The 17346-nt window shown below is 34.5% G+C and overlaps 1 protein-coding gene across 2 annotated transcripts in view; it reads right to left on the bottom strand.

The window, feature by feature from the left end:
• CUL3 (cullin 3) overlaps positions 1-17346 on the bottom strand; it is a 98698-nt gene that overhangs the window by 30306 nt on the left and 51046 nt on the right. For both annotated transcript variants that reach the window (XM_060016027.2, XM_060016028.1), the window contains 5 exons: positions 9948-10108; positions 8837-8951; positions 6495-6723; positions 2104-2249; positions 1187-1363 (listed from right to left, as the gene is read on the bottom strand). In XM_060016027.2, the coding sequence (XP_059872010.1) occupies positions 1187-1363; positions 2104-2249; positions 6495-6723; positions 8837-8951; positions 9948-10108 (828 nt within the window). The remainder of the gene's footprint in view (positions 1-1186; positions 1364-2103; positions 2250-6494; positions 6724-8836; positions 8952-9947; positions 10109-17346) is intronic.

The raw sequence follows: 17346 nt of genomic DNA, 5'->3' as shown, positions 1-17346 counted from the left end.
GACAATTTAACAATTACACAATTTTAGTTCTACAAAAACAGCATCACAGTTCATCAATAGTTTAAAAACACTGTTTGATAACAAACATAAACATCTAGTTGAGATATGTCAGAAGGAGGGATCTAGTGCGAGAAAGTGCCTCCTACTTTATCTAGTAGCACGACTCTTAAATCCTCATCTAGTGCAGCATTAATCAGGGGCTGGAATGGAGTTCCACTCCCTAGTGGGCTACCTCTGAAAGGGAGGCATGAAGTGATACATGGCTGGATTAAAGGATGACTGAGAACAGAAGAAATGAAATTTTAATCACATAAAAGAATTTTACCATGCCCTTGCATAGTATCTAGGCAGAAACTTACATGGCCATAAGACAGATATTTTTATATAAGCTCATTCAAAATCTAAATTGTGCAACCAGAACGGTAATAATGTTATAATTCCAAAAGTAAAAAGGACTCTTGCCCCTAATCTTTTAAATAAGGGCAAGATGATACTGTGGCAGGTTGTATTAAGCTTATATTAAAAATATGGTAGACTACTCAGCTGTGTATTTTCTATTTGGTGTCCTTAGTAATCTTCCTCTTATTTGTTTCTTTGTTATAGCTACCTATTTGTTGCTTTGCCCTTCTGTCTCACAAATCCCAAGATGAAGTCAAGAAGACCAATTCACGTGTGATCACAATCTGCTTATTTTGATTTTCTGTGCTGGAGTGAGCTTCCAAGATCCCAGATATATTATAAAGGCTTGAAACTGAGCTTCCATATATGCTTTCGAACTATTTTCTGATACCTATTCTAGTCTGTGCCTTCAAATTTTTGGCACTCAAGTATTGTTTGATACGTAACCCCCAGAACCAGGTGACAGCAAGCAACATTCTATGTGCCACATGGATAGCTGTATTCTAGTTCCTTATTATCTCTATAGCATATCTAACCCTCACAATCTCAAGTCTATGGATGTGTAGTTGTTTTTGATGCCAGTTACACATTCAATGAAATGTCAAAGTACTTTTGACCATTTCAGATACTTGAAACAATCCTTTCAAATATCACAGTGCACATTTAAGCACAGCAAAGGAGGACTGTTTAATTTTATATCTACAAAATTCCCTAATTTTATATTTTATTTCCTAATTTTATATCTACAAATAAAACTTAATATATTTTCAAATGCATTAATACTTACCCCTTTGACTCCCTTTTTCAGCTTATCATCAATAAATAATGAGAGGTATTCAGGGGACCTGGAGTTGAGGTTGAGAAAATACTCAAAGTCACCCGCAATAGTTTGTTTAAAGAGCCGGTCGTTATTAAACGATTCCTGGAGGAAGCGATCAAACCTACTCTTCAGATCCAATAAGCCCTTCCAAATAAAAACAGAGAAACTTAGGATACATTATAATAACTTTTCTATAAACAATACATGTGTAACTACACACGTTTAACTTTGCTGGTAATAAATGTGTGCATTCAGTGTTAAACTTACAGATTCTATATTGCTATTTTCAAGCCTGTTTCTAAGCCTGTTAAAAATGTCAGTGGTGAGAGAAGTATTGTATCTTCCATTTATGTACTATTCTATTAAAGGTGAACCAAAGATTCTCCTCACGTTTTCTCCCCACCTTCCTCTATCTTGACTGAATGGGTGAGCCTGAGAGAAAATTAGCTTTAAAAATACATAGAGAAAGCTTATTCATATTAAAATATGAAAAACTTGAGAGCATAATGTATTTGTTGTACTGCTTGAAAGCAAAATATCTTGAACCAAAAAGTCACTAAAACAGTTATTTTTTCTTGAACACACTAAGGTAGTATATGAACTCTAAAGCATACAAAAAAGTAGAAAGAACTTTCATTCTTGAGACTATTTAAATAGACTTCTTCATCAGACAAGCTCATAAATGAAAAGAAGTGGGTGAGTTTGTATCCCTGATATAAATATACATGCTTTCCAAAATTCTAAAATATTTAGGATAATTACATATTAATTTACCACTGGAAAAATTAAGTCAGAAATACATACTACATAGCTTTGTAAAAGTGACCTTTTTAGCACTTGTCAAAATTACTTTATGATAAAGAGAATCTTCTGTATTTACTCACCTGGATATAGTCAACGGGATTCTTTCCTTCTCCTTCCTCAGAAACAAGGGCTTTACCTTGTTCCCTCAAGTAGGAACTCATACACTCACACATTGTTTTCAAACCATTTGGCACACGACTAAATAACTTGTACATGCAAGCAAGGTCTGCAATCAGAACACACACACAAATTGGCTACATTAAAAATTAAGAAAAGAAATTTGAATCCCTGTTCATGCTAATTTGCGATACTTAAAGAAGCTTATTTCTCCATTATGATCATTTGCTGACCACATGAAAAACTATTAAAAAAAAAAAAAACCCCAGGAAAACAGGGAAAAAAAGCTAGTTAATGGTTATTATTGCAATTTACAAAATACGTCTTACAGATGAGATACTTTAAAAGCATCAATAAAATGTCATAGCAAATTTTAGTTTACATGGAAGAGATGTCCAAACAGCATAATAGTCACAAAAAATGAAAACTGAAGTTTTGAGTTCCTACATAATTTAGCCTATATAATTCTAATCTAGAATCTAGTTAATACTGCAAAACAACTGTCAAAAGGATAACTTTAACTGTGGTATACCTGGCAGTTAATGTAATAAAGAAGAAATTTAAAAACGAATTAAAGTCTTACAGATAATTTTTAAGTATATCTGTCTCAAAAGTTCAAATGACAACCATGACAACAAATAAAATTAAATATACTAGGATTTATTTCATTACACATCATGGTAAAATTCATGTGAAATTTACAGCATAAATTCCTATTCTTTAATATTTTCCTCAGAGCAATCCCTAATATTTCCCAGGTGTTGACCTAAGCCAATATGTATATTTTAAAAATTGGTTTATCTCACTACATTGTTTTTATTTAGAAGGAAAACTCTGGACTCTATTTTTTACAAGATTAAAATGTGGAGTTAAAATACTGCTTTTCCATATGTCTAATGTATCTATGAAATAAGAATTTACTGGGAGGCTATAGTGTCAAAACTTTACAATGATATAAAAAGGCTTTATGATTGAGAACTTTTAAATATGGAGTTAGTACAGCAGTTTCTAGATCAGTGGCTGGAAAACTGTTTTCTGTAAAGCACCAGAGAGTAAATATTTTAAACTTGTGGACCATATGGTCTCTTTTACAACTACTCGATTTTGCCATTGTAGCCATAAAGAAGCTGCAGATAATACATAAATGAATGGGCATGACTGTGTTCCAATAAAACTTGATTTATGGACACTGAGATCTAAAACTTATATAATTTTCATGTGTAATGAAGTATTACTTTTTTTTTTTTTCAAGCAAACTGATAGTGGGCCAGATTTGGCCGACAGGCTATAATTTGCCCACCCTGGTCTACATTTGTAAGAGCAACTTAGATCTTAAAACTGAAGTTGTATGTATTTTAAAGATACCTGGACACAAGTTTTACAAAAAGGGCTTCAAAATTTGTTTCAATGACTTTCAAAAGCAAATTTCATTAAAAAGTGCTTTCATCAATAATATATGTCCAAAATAATCTACACACAGCAAATCTGACAGTTTCTCACATTTGTTATAAATTACAACCAAGTTTCCCATGTTAAAAACAAATATTACAAACAATAATTTATGAACATATATACTACAGTAAACTTGGCATATCAAATACCTCATGACAAAATAGTTCCCAACTTTGTCTACTTTGTTCCTATGTTGTTACAGTTTTGCTTAGTCACATGTATATTTAACAGTATGTAAATTAATACAATTTCATTATATGTAATTCACTGTATATAAATAAATGTATGGCTTAGTGGAGAATGTGAAAGAGAAAATGAAAAATATGCATCATTCAAAAATTAAATATCATTATTTCTGTATACACTTCATAAAACAATAAAATGATACCATTCAAACTTAATTTCATAATGTTATCTGCATTTAATTATCAATCCAACTCATCCTCCGTTCATGGTGGGAAAAAACTTTTTCACTTTCTGATTTATGAGATACTTGGCTTCATAATGGTGAAGCTGTGTCTCTGACATATTCTTGACATACTGCTCACGAGCAGGGCCTAGCATAATTAAAGATACTCTGCAATTAGGTTTCTAGTGGAAAGCCAGGAAAACTGAAGCCATGATTTTAAAATTTAATTTAGAATCACAGAAAGCTGCTTATTTGTGGAGAACATTAAGTACTAAATAGAAACTATGGTAAGTGGCTATTCTGATACTCCATTATTTATGCACTTATTAAGCACTTGCCATGTGTTAGGTATACTTAATGCCTTTAACACAAGTCTCCATGCAGGTTACAGTTACTATAATTCAGGTATGCTCAACAACCTCCCCATCAAACATTTCCTAGCCTCTAATCTCCAAGCCCATTTCATCTCCCCTCCTCAATAATCCCCACCCAAGGTGACTAAGAAAGCATTAACTCAATAACTAAACAGTACATTAGAAAATTGAGGGCTTCCCTGGTGGCGCAGTGGTTAAGAATCCGCCTGCCAGTGCAGGGGACACCCTGGAGCCCTGGTTCGGGAAGATCCCACATGCCATGGAGCAACTAAGGCCACGCGCCACAACTACTGAGCCCGCGCGCCTAGTGCCCGTGCTCCGCAACAAGAGAAGCCACCGTAATGAGAACCCCGCGCACCGCAACGAAGAGTAGCCCCCGCTCACCGCAACTAGAGAAAGCCTGTGCACAGCAACAAAGACCCAACGCAGACAAAAATAAATAAATAATTTTTTTTTTTAAAAAAAGGATAGATTCTCATTTTAAGTAAAGGAAAATGCTTTTCATAAAGTCCTATCTGCCAGGGACCAATGATCAGGGTCATCAAACTATGGTCCGTGGACCAACTACAGCCCGCTGCTTGTTTCTGTACACCTCACAAACTAAGAATGGTTTTCACATTTTTAAATGTTTGAAAAATAAAAATCAAAGTTTTATAGGAACACAGTCAAGTTTAATTCGTTTGTGTTATTGCCTATGCCTACTTTCTCACTATTACAGCAGAGATGAGTAGTTTACTGTCTGGTCCAAGCATCTACAATATTTATTATCTGGCCTTTTACAAATAAAGCTTGCCAATCCCTGACAGACCATAGGCATCCAGGAGTAGCTTATTTTAGAAAACGTGACAAACATCTTTAAAAATCATTTTTGTTTTGCTTTTGTAAAAAAGGTTTACCAGAAGGGTCTTTTAAAAAGTAACTTTCTCTAGTTTAATAAAAACAATAAATTTACATACAACTTTTTAGGAACTTAGCACATATATAGAAATATAACCATTTGAAAACACAAGGCAAAGATTCCACTAGAGAAAGAATGGAACAACCTCTCTGCTTACCATCTTTGTTTTCCCTCCTCTTACATCCTCCTCTTTTAAATTATTAACTTAAAAAAATTTTTTCCCATTCCCTACCTATGTCATGACCCAACAGGCAATATGCATTTATTTTATAAGAAATACATGGCTAAAATATTGCTAAGACTTCATCTAAGAGCACCAAATTTTTTTATTTTTAAGTACCATATCAGTGACTTATCCAGTCATAGTTTTAAAGAAAATCTTCAGAAACTGAAGAGGACAACATGACTATTCTTTACAATTTCTCCTTGGGTACTTGTTACAAAATAACATTTTAGGAAAATCAGGTAAATAGCCAAGAAGAGTAAATGTTACAGTTACCTCCAAAATGTTTACTTTTAAGCAATTCTCCTTTCTCCTCTTTCATTCTATAACAAGATATCCAATCTATTAATTTATCTAAATATGTCAACATGGAAGACACATATTTTTGCATTTTTGGTACCCTTACCACAACTAACTCCCAAAGAAATGCTTACAAAAATTTTAAGATTGGAACTTCAGGTTGTAAAAGAATCACAAAAACTACAGGAGAGTGTGTGGGAAAGAAGAGTCTAAACACCCTGGTATAGAAATATAAAGTACAGGAATAGGTGAGGATCATTGACCTTATAAATAATATTAGTCTTCTTCTTTTTTTTTAAGCTCTTTTATTTTCTCCTCTATTTTTTTTTTCTCCCCTTTGGTGCACCGTGTGGCTTGTGGGATCTTAGTTCCCCAACCAGGGATCGAACCTGTGCCCCCTGCAGTAGAAGCATGGGGTCTTAACCACTGGACCGCCAGGGAAGTCCCTAAACTTACCTTTTGGGTTAAGAAAAACAAAAAGTGAGGAGACTTAAGATGAAAGAAGAAAAAAAGCCGCTTGATTCACTAGGAATATCTAAAATCCTCATTAATACGTGTAAAGTAACAACAGTGATAAATTAATGACAAACACCACAACTTCTTGAAAATTGACATTCATAAACTACAATAGGAAAAAAAAATACTGAGAACTGGTAGAACTATAAGAATTTAATTATTTTTCAACTGCTAACACTTACCTTCTGTCTTTCCGTTTTTCAACATATGTACTAGCCCCGAATTCTCCATTTCTACTATAGTTTTCATGTGCTTGGAAATGAGTTCCCTCTCAACCACCTTTACAATTGGCTCTTCAGTTGATTTGTCAAGGCAGTGCATCACTCGTTCTATTTCTTCATTAATTCTAGCTTCTACTTTCTTTATATATACTGAAGCACTGTTTTCTGCTAAAAATTTCTGGCTTTCCATCTGCAAATAAGAAGCATGATTTTTTTTTTTTAAAACACAGAAGCAAAATGTGCTTCTGCTTTTAACTGGGTTTCTACAGTTTCTCATAAACCAAACTAAATATCCCAAGCACTATTAACATTTTATATACTGTCTTATTATATATATTCATATAGTCCGAATTATACCCTTTAAAGCATTACTTACATAAGACTTAATTAATACATTATCCTTAAGCAGCGTTTTTCAGACTTTGCCAGTGTATTCCAAATAGAAGAAAAAGTAAGCACACGCCAGTGAAGATCAAAAGTATAGAATGAAGCATCTGACCCCAAGTGAGAGTGGGAAATTCTTCTTTGATTTGTTTTATTGTAAAATTATGCCTAAAAAGATTCATCATGTTTATCATACAGTTTTGCTGGCATACTGGTAGTTACTAAAGTCCTCCTGCCACCCCACTCCCGCTCTCAAAGGAATATATATAAAGTTTGAGAAATAGAGCTTTTGAGTTACTATTAATCTTGTCTTCTAACACCAGCCTTAGAGAAATTCCAGTAAATTTTAAATGTTGGCTCAACTGACTTCAATCTCATAGTAAAATTAACAAATATACCTAAGAATTACATAAAAGATGTATTAATATAAATTATGTACAAAATGTAATAACATTTCCCATTCTCTTAATAAAAAGTAGTTTATACCAAATGTACAATGGATGGCTAGTGGGAAGCTGCCGCATAGCACAGGGAGCTCAGCTGGATGCTCTGTGACCACCTAGAGGGGTGGGATAGGGAGGGTGGGAGGGAGGCTCAAGAGGGAGGGGATATGGGGATATATGTATACATATAGCTGATTCACTTTGTTGTACAACAGAAACTAACACAACATTGTAAAGCAATTATACTCCAATAAAGATGTTAAAAAAAGAAAGCAGTTTAAAATAATCAAGTTTCTAAGAATAAACATTAACACACCAAATAAAAATCTTGGTGAGACCGTCACTTCACTGTCAAAACTGTATTTTATATATACACACAGATATATCCTTATGCCACTGTAACACACTTTGGGATCCTGACAATTAATCACCTACTGGTATTTCTATACTGTAATGAAGGTAATCAAAACAAATGCAAACGTCAAAAACGTTGCCAGAAATATCTAGAAGTAGTTGCTGTGTTACCAGAAAATAAAGCCTGTTTCCTACATTATAAAATTAATAGTTCATGAAGTATGGTCCAGGCTCACCAGTACAGGCCACACAAAGCTTCCTGATGGCTACAGGCTGATTTCTGAAAAGCGGCCTGGGGGTTACGCCAGTCCAAAGGACACCAAAACCCACCAAGTCTACTTCTATACTCATCCGATGGCTTCTACGAATGACGCACTGTAGAGTTATTGTATCGTTCTATTCATTTAGTTCTTTAAAAGGTTATTACTAAAGTTGACCAGTAAAGTCTACTTTAGCAACACTACAAAGCTCCTACTATAAATTGCTCAGATAGTTGAGGCTTTCAGGAAGAACGCCTGATTATCATGACCTTATAAATATTGTCTTATCATTTGTCGTAGTACTCAGTAATTGTTATTATAATTTCATTACAAAATAGTACCGGTTTAGCTTTACTTTCAGCAACGTAGTTGATTCGGGGTTGTACATACTGCTGCAAATTTTTATCAACTGTAATTACTGACTTTTAATTTCCTAATCAACAGCTCTTAAGACATATATATACCTTATGGGATCATGCATATATCTATATTTATTTTACTAGTAACTTATATTACCAAAAAGCCTGAACAGTGAAACTTCATTGGTGATGTACTGCCTGTGAATCTATGGTAAATAATTAGTAACATATAAATATAATAAAATTTAAGGTTATTTCTAAGTTTATATGTTTTATACATATACTTTTAAAAAAATCACGTAAGTCCAACCTCTTCGACTTATTTTCAGACAGTTCCTTCACTGGAATGTGAGACTGTGGGGTAGGTGTGCTGAAGGGTGTAATTTGCACCCTCTTCCCCAAAGGGCCTCAGTACGAAAAGGTCAAAATGCTTAAATTACTAACTATATTCGGTAATTTTAAGAACATCTTAAAAGAGTATTTATTTATATCTCACTGATTACCTGAAAAAACTCCGCAGACATTTCCAAAAAAGGAGCCTCAAAATCTTCTTCATAGACTGATCGTCCTTCGAGACCTAAAATCATTAACATCTGGCAAGCATTTCTTATTGCGCCTCTGTCAAAAGAAGTTAAACCACTTAATAAAAACACATTAAAGATTCATGTAAAAGATGCAGCAGAAGTAGCTAGAAAAACTTTCAGAGCAAGTTTTTTTTAACCAAAGTGACCAATCTCCCATAAGCAACTAATTTATAACATAAGGATTTAGAGTAATTTTAATTGGAAAGCCTATCTTGACTGCACAGCTATTTATCTCAAGTTGTTCTCATGCTGTTGTAACTTAGGATTTTTGAAGAAAATATGTTTAAAATGACTAAATATTCCTGTGTATTTAAAAGTGCAAAAAGAATAAACAGCCTATCAGGAAGCAGGGAGGAGAGAGGGAGTCTACAGCACTTGACATGGGTACAACGCACAGTTACTCCTAGGCAATATAATTTTTTTGCACCAAATGGCTTTTGGGCAATCGTGACCAAGCACCAAAGCTGAAATAAAAAGAACTTTACAAGTCTTCCTCTAACAGCTGCTTTGAATACAAAGAAGCAAAGAAAGCAGGCTTGCATGTTTCAAGCCACTCTGGCTGCAGTGTCACAAAAATGGCACTGCAACAATGTTTGGGGGGGTGGAATATGACTTAACAAAAGGGGTACAAGAGTTCTTAGTCATTTTAGACTATGTTCAACATTTTTTTCTTCAAAGACTTTAAAAATAAATGCTAGCCAAAAGCCCTTTTAAAGAAGAAAAAAATATTATCAAATAGCAAACAAACAAAAGCATAAAAAATACATTAAAAATCAAAAAGACTAATGGCTGATTTGCTTTTTAAAAGTATATTCAACAAAAGCTTAGGATAGTTTCTTCTAAAAATAAATGTGTGCTTTTTAGTTACAATCTAGCTAACTTTGTTACTGTGATATAAGGTTTTTGAGTATTTTCATAATATGCTGGACAATCAAACTTTAATTTACTTTAATAAAATTAAGACAGTGAATCGATTCTCAAGATATAACCACTAAAAACCAAAACCCAGAGAGTGAAAAGATTATTATACCGGTCTACAACTTCTCCTTTCCGCTCTCTGGCAATCATATCCAACAGCGTTTGTCGTAGGTGATCCCTAATACACCCGTAACGTACAACTTGATCTCGAAAAATAATTAATCCCAAATTGTACACATTCTCCACATTATTTTGTTGTACGTACACACGGTCCTGCAGTTAAAACAAAATCATAATATAAACATTAGTACAACTCTTGCGAACATAAAAATAATCCTTTTGAGTTACAATAATAAAGGAAATAAAATTCCAAAAGTGGTCAATTTTGCAGGTGAGAAACACTTCAAGCAACATGGAATTTTCTAGTACCTCCTAAGTTATATAAAAGTTATATATAGTAAGTCCTTACAATTTACAATTGCTACTGAAACAATGGCTATAGGCGGTTGCCCATTTGCCCTAAGAAAAAGGGAGGAAAAAGGCAAGCACCCCACCCAGGGAGAGAGGCAAGTCAGCAGAAAGTAGAGGAGAAAGGTAAACAGCAAGGCAGGCAGAACTTCCTTTCTCCCAAAGTCATACCATGCACAAATATGGTTCTTATTTTCTTAAATACTGTACCTGAAGATCATATTCTTTAAGTAAAATTGAGAGCTGAATGAAATACAGATGCATGTGACTTAAGCTGATTGTTTACTGGTAAATGTTGAAAGGTTCTAATGCTTATAACAGAGTAGCATTCAGTATTACATAATTAAAACACCCCTAGCTACTGCCGTTTCAGATTATTTACTGGTAGTCATCTAACTTTCAAGTTCTTACCAACATGATTACTGGTGTCTCACTTAATAGAGTACAGATAATCCAGAATTATTGGCCATAAAAGTCCTATTTTGTGAAATATTTTAAAATCCGTATTTACACCAAAATACACTGAAATAAAACTACTGTTCTTAATTCACAAAAGGATTAGTAACAGAATTCCTTTCTGTTCTTAACCAGGATCTCTCCGGGCTTTGGCGGGTCTGTGAACTTCCTAAAATTTTAAAATTATTGTGTGTTTGTTCTTACGTAAGTATTTGGAAAGAGTCCGTCCGTAGCTTTCACCAGATTCTTAAAGGCATTTGTAATCCAAAAACAGTAAGACTCACTGCAAACTGTGATCTCTGAACTTTTAAAGGAACACTGTTAATACAAGCAACATCAAATAGAATACAAGGTAAACATGAACAGAAGTTCTACCATATTAGTATTCAATGGTCTTGATCACCTTTCTAGCCAATTTTTACTAAATTCTCCATGAGTAGCACTCTCTTCACAGACACTATCCTCCAACTTTCATTCATCTCACACAACGGTACATACCTAATGACTACAAGGAAAGCTGCTCTTTTATTAGCATTGTTGGTGCTCACTTTCTACATTTTATATCACATTTTTCAAATCCTGACAGCAACTTCAGTTAAGTTCAAAATTTTCATTGATGACTTCTTCAATAAATTCTTGAATTTCATACTTCTTTCCTCAAGATCTTAAATTCTGAGTTTTGCCCTGACCGCATCCCTCCTCCTTTCTGATGGCCTCACTGTTTTTCTTTGTACTGAAGTTACTCTTTACTCTCATGACTTTCAGCTCCAACACTCCCCACCCTCCACTACCATACTGATTCTGGCTTACTTTTCAGCATAAAACAAAACACATTCAATAAAAACTGGTATAAATCTAATAATTTATAAAGCAATGAGAAAATAATCACTCCAATTATTGAGTAAATTATTTATAAATTTGATATTTACAATTTTGATTATAAATTTCTATGGTACAGATTTTGTACCAAATACAGAATCACTCTTACCCAATGCAATCAAAACCAGTAACTAGCTAGCTGATGTGGTAAAAGAGGAAAAATATTAAACACACACACACACACACACACACACACACACACACACACACCCACACCAGCACCTTAAACATTTTAATTTAAAACATATAAGCATTCACTGAGATAAAGACTTTTTCTCTGAACATGAGTCCTGTGATTAGAAGTCAATGCTGTCTTTCTCACATATACCCATACATCATAAATATCTAGTCTGTCTACTTTCAGTCTCATTAAGATGGCTATTGACCAGAGACAACTGTGAAGCAATGTAAATGGCCTTCTAGATTTTTACAATTTCCACTCCAGTCTAAATTACCAAATTACCCAATATTTAGTGATTTGCCTTTGTCAAGTCTTTCCAAAACATTCAATCTAGTTTGCCAAATAATAAATTTAATTGTTTTTCGCATTTTTATTGACTTACACAATATAAAATGATGTAATAACAAGAAGTACAACTAGCATAAACAGGCCTGAAAACAAATACAACTGACTCTCAGTAAGCAAAGCTCAACTGACAAGAGCAAAACAGAGAAGATACACTGAAAAGCAGTGGAACAGCACTGAGAGAACTTTGTATCCATCAGGCTGTTTCACAGCTAGAACAGAAAGTACTGTTAATTCGGGCAGGTACTGTTAAGTTTCAACTGTACGATATGCCTCTGTGACATTCAGCACATCTTGTGGGGGATATATAACATCACATACATATGATATAAGCAAACTTAACATATGTCTACTAAGACACTAACCTCTTTCTTAGGAAACCAAATGTTCTTAATTTAGGCTAAGAGAAATGTCAAAAAACCAAGTCAGATTTTATTGTTTTTGGTGAAAGGCAAATACTTTTAAGAATTACAGAACAAAAGACACATGCTATGTAATCTTCAGAGTAAACTAAGAGTGTTAAAGTGAAAAATTTTTAACGTTTTCCCCTTTTGGCTTTATTGCAGTTATATGCCGTAAAATTCACTCATTTTAAGAGCATGGTTCAATAATTTACAGTAAATTTCTATATTGTGTAGTCATTGCCACAATCCAGTTCTAGAATATACTTCCATCACTCAAAAAAAAAAAAGAAATAGGAAAAAAGAAAAAGATCCCCCCAGCCCTTCCGCAGTCAATCTCCACTTCCAGCACCTCTGCTTTCTCTTTCTATACATTTCCTTTCCTGGACATTTCATATAAGTGGAATCACAGAACATGTAATCTTTTGTGTCTGATTTTTCATCAAGCGTAAAGTTGCTAAGGTTCATTAATATAACATATATTAGTATTTCATTCCTTTTTTTGGGCTGAAGTATTCCATTGTATTGGATATGCCACATTTAGCTTATCCATTTATCAGCTGATGGATATTTGGGGCTGTTTCCAGTCTACTATGAGTAATGTTGCTATGAACACCTGGGTACAATCTTCTTGTTGGACGTATGCTTTCATTTCTCTTGGATGGATTTCTATGAGTAGAAGTACTATTGAGCTATATGAAAATTGCCAAATTGTTTGTTTTCTAAAGTGGACATGTCAGTTATAGAATTCTTCCTATTATCTCTGGCTCTACCATTAGCTGGTGGTGTGACCCTGAGTAAGCCATTTACCCACTCCGGTCCTGGGTAACATAAACGGCTGGTAAAGACAGTCTCTAAAACTCTGATTTCCTTTGAAGCTTTACTCTCTGATCAAAAATTAACATATACTAGGGATCAAGACACATTTCAATATTACTCCTTCCCTTTCTGTTATCAGTCTCCCCTGGCCTGGGTACTCTCTTCTCAATCCTAAACACAGTGATGCTATCACTACCAAAGCAGGTGCGTCTATAACCGTATTGGCCTATAATATCTGCTATCTTAAGCCCTGTGGCAAAAAGACAGAAAGAGAGCCAGGTGCAGCTGATGAGTTCTTCAGGCATAATGCATACGGAAGAGAACAATGTTTCAGAGTAAAAGAAGCCACCAGGTATGATGGGAACACATGGTTGGAGTATTTGAGCAATGCATAGAAAATTTACATCCATGGAGGATGACTGGGGATAAGGGAAGTACAGATGTTGTAGGATAAAAACCAAACCCTTGTCTTTTAATGTGAGACTGTCAAGGTGTATAATGATTATAATTAAATGACATAATATTAAGGAAAGCCGTTAACCCTGAAATATGATTATAGATACCAGAGAGCTAATAAATAGAGAAGGGAAAACCTGCAAACATGAGTACAGCTACTTAAATGAGTAATACCAAATAGTCATTTATATTGTTTGGTACATATGATTAATTACCATCAAGTAAAATAAAAGCTATACATACATACACCTGAGTGCTTACGTGTGCGTACATTAAACTAATGCAGGCACACATCCACAATAAACTTGTGATCTGCACATGATTATTAAAATATCTGCTGAATGAACATGCTAAATCTTCTGTTTACTGTTTATCAGCACTATCAGAAGGAATTCAGCCTGTGGGTACACAACAGCCTTTCATAATAGATTCTAACAGGAATCTCTCTTTGTTAAAAAATAAGTGGTTCATTTTATGTAATACAATATCAATTTAGCTCTAATCATTTAAATCACTGGAGGACTTTTTATTTTGTATACCTTTCTATGTGAATATTTAATGTGACCAAAAGGTAGTTTGTATGAGTCCAACATTAGTCATTTATCTACTGAAGAGAGCTCAGCAGAGATAGAAAGCTGGTGGTTGCTTCTATTTGCCTTTTGAAAGCCAAAATACAGGCATTTTAAGTATAAAATGTTCTGAAAAATCCACTTGAAAGCCTCACGTCTGGATCAAACATTAGATTTACTAAAGGGATGTGAGTTTCATAACTACAGAAATAAAATTACATTTAAAATCTCTGTTTATGGTTCCCTCTTGGGAGATGCTATTCCTAGACCAAGCAAATCTTTTCCCCTTAACTGATGGCTTCACCAAGACACCTAATCCACCAAGATACCTAAATATTTAACTAATATATGAGAGATCTAACTCAGCATGCAAAAGTATTCTTAGATGTGTCAAGACACACTATGCGAAAATATAGATTTTATGAAAGCTAAACCTGTGCAAAGTCAAGGAGTGACTGTGTAAGTGGGCTAAAAAGCTTCATGACTCAGGGAGTGGTATTTAAATAAAAATAAAACAACAAAAATTTGATAATGAACCTCAAAAAATAACTCTTACTACTTTATCCACAAGAAATGGTACGGGAAATATTTTTAACCAACAGTCATTGTATCACGAAAAAGCAAACTAGGATAAATGTGTACTCGGCATAGGAATCAATGATGCACCCAAGGAAAGGACAAAATTATAAGCTCTTTCAATATCACTCATATCTAATGTCTCATTTGAACAATGTTTTCTTGTAAGATTAAACAGGTATTTGGGAAGCAAATTCTAAAACTAACCTTTGGGTTACATTCAACTCTGAACACTCAGTACTACAAATATAAATACAATAGTCCTTTGTCTCAATTATTTTTTGAGGGAGCTTGTTATAAAATTTTTGCTTCAAATACCAGCAGTTCAGTACTTTTAATACAACCACTAACGAACTAAGGGCAGTTATGGATTAGTACTCATTTATCTACACTTCCCTGCTTGATCCCACTTATGACCAATGGTAGCTATTTATTTAGGCAAAGACCACTTTTTAAATTGAAGTGAATAGCTCTGAAAGTTGTTTATCAAGCACACTGTCAAGGAGCTTAATTAAACTTAAATAATTCTTCTTTCACTTTCTTGTCCTCAAGGCAAGATCTATAACTGTTTTCGTTTATGTTTTTTTTAAAAAAAGAGACTAGAAAAGTGGCAGGAGCCCGCATGCTGCAACTATGACCCGGCACAACCAAATAAATAAAATAATTAAATAAATTTTTAAAAAATAAAAAAATTTAAATAAAAAGGGTAAATAAATAAATAAAAACAGAATTACCATATGATCTAGCAATTCTACCATCTAGGTTTATACTCAAAAGAGTCAAAAGAAGGGTTTTAAAGAAATATTCATACACCCATGTTCATAGCAGCATTATTCAAAACAGCCAAAGGGTGGAAACAAGCCAAGTGACCACTGACAGATGAATGGATAAGCAAATGTGGTATATCCATACAACTGAATATTATTCAGCCTGAAAAAGAAAGGCAATTTTTAAAATTGATGCAACATTGGTTTATAACATTACATACATTTCACGTGTACAACATTATATTATGACTTCTGTATACACTACAATGTGCTCACCACCAAATGTTTAGTTTCTGTCATTATACAGCCAACCCCCTTTACCCATCTTGTGCTGCCCCCATCCCCCTTTCCCTCTGGTAACCACTAATCTGTTAAGGGAGGGAATTCAGACTCAGGCTACAACATGGATGAAACCTGAGTTGCAAAAGGACAGATACTCTATGATTCCACTTACATGAGGTAGCTAGAGTGGTCTAATACATACAGAAAGTACAATGGTGGTGACCAGGGGGTGGGGAATGGGGAGTTATCATTTAAAGGGTATCGGGTTTTAGTTTTGCAAGATGAAAATTCTGGAAATGAATGGAGGTGATGGCTGTGCAACAGTATGAATGTACTTAACACCACTGAACTAACTGTACACTTTAAAATGATTAAGATAATAAATTTTATGTTATGTGCGTTTTACAACAATTAAAACAAACGAACAAATACTGTTTAAAAGCATCAAAGAGCACCAAAAGCAACCTGGACTTGCGGGACCCGGATTCTGGAGAAAAGACAAGTATACTGAGAGGAGCCCTACATTCGCCTTCACTCGTTCCCTTGGGTCATTTGTTATATTTGGAGGACTGGAAAAAGAGGCCAAGCAGAAAGTCACAGGTGGGCTGGCTATCAAGCAGCTAAGACTTATGAGGCAAAAGTCTGAAGAAGAGAGAAATGTAAAGAAGAGCCAGAAATTCTGCAAGCAATTTTCACTGAGATGTTTATTGACACATCACCTAAGCGTGGATGAGACACCAAAACACCAAACAGAAAGCAGCACTGGGAGACTAAAGAGCTGAACAGAGACTGTTGGCAGACTTGCAGTAGAGAGAGACAAAAGCTGGTATCTCAAGGCACCAGTAACTGTGAAGAGCAAACCAGTAAACAACTCAGGCTTTTAACTGAGACCCCAGAAGGGGTTATTTCCTGTGCGTAAAAACATGCCCTGGAAAAAAAGGCAAACTGAAAATAGATCAACCTTAACAAAGCCTAAAAGCCAGCTTCAACGAGATCATGGTGATCTTTGATCCTATGAAGGAAAACATCATCATCCAGGGCCTCCACAATTTTTCATACACAATGTTGGAAAAATTACCAGGCCTGTCCCCACACCAAATCAGAACAAGCACCCCAGGATCAAATGTCTAAAAACTAAGGGGGAAAAGCCCCAGGAAGTCAAAGTATTCTAAGACTCTGATACTATCCAGAAGTGGTTTAAAAAAAAAACTAATATAACGTAAACTATAAGTCAAGGATCTATGTTGTAATCTCTATGGTAATCCCTAAAATAATAATAATAAAAGTACATATAAATAACAGCTAATGGGGG

Source organism: Delphinus delphis, chromosome 7 (genome assembly GCF_949987515.2).
Source record: "Delphinus delphis chromosome 7, mDelDel1.2, whole genome shotgun sequence".
Taxonomy (NCBI): domain Eukaryota; kingdom Metazoa; phylum Chordata; class Mammalia; order Artiodactyla; family Delphinidae; genus Delphinus; species Delphinus delphis.
This window is presented reverse-complemented; position numbering and strand designations above follow the sequence as displayed.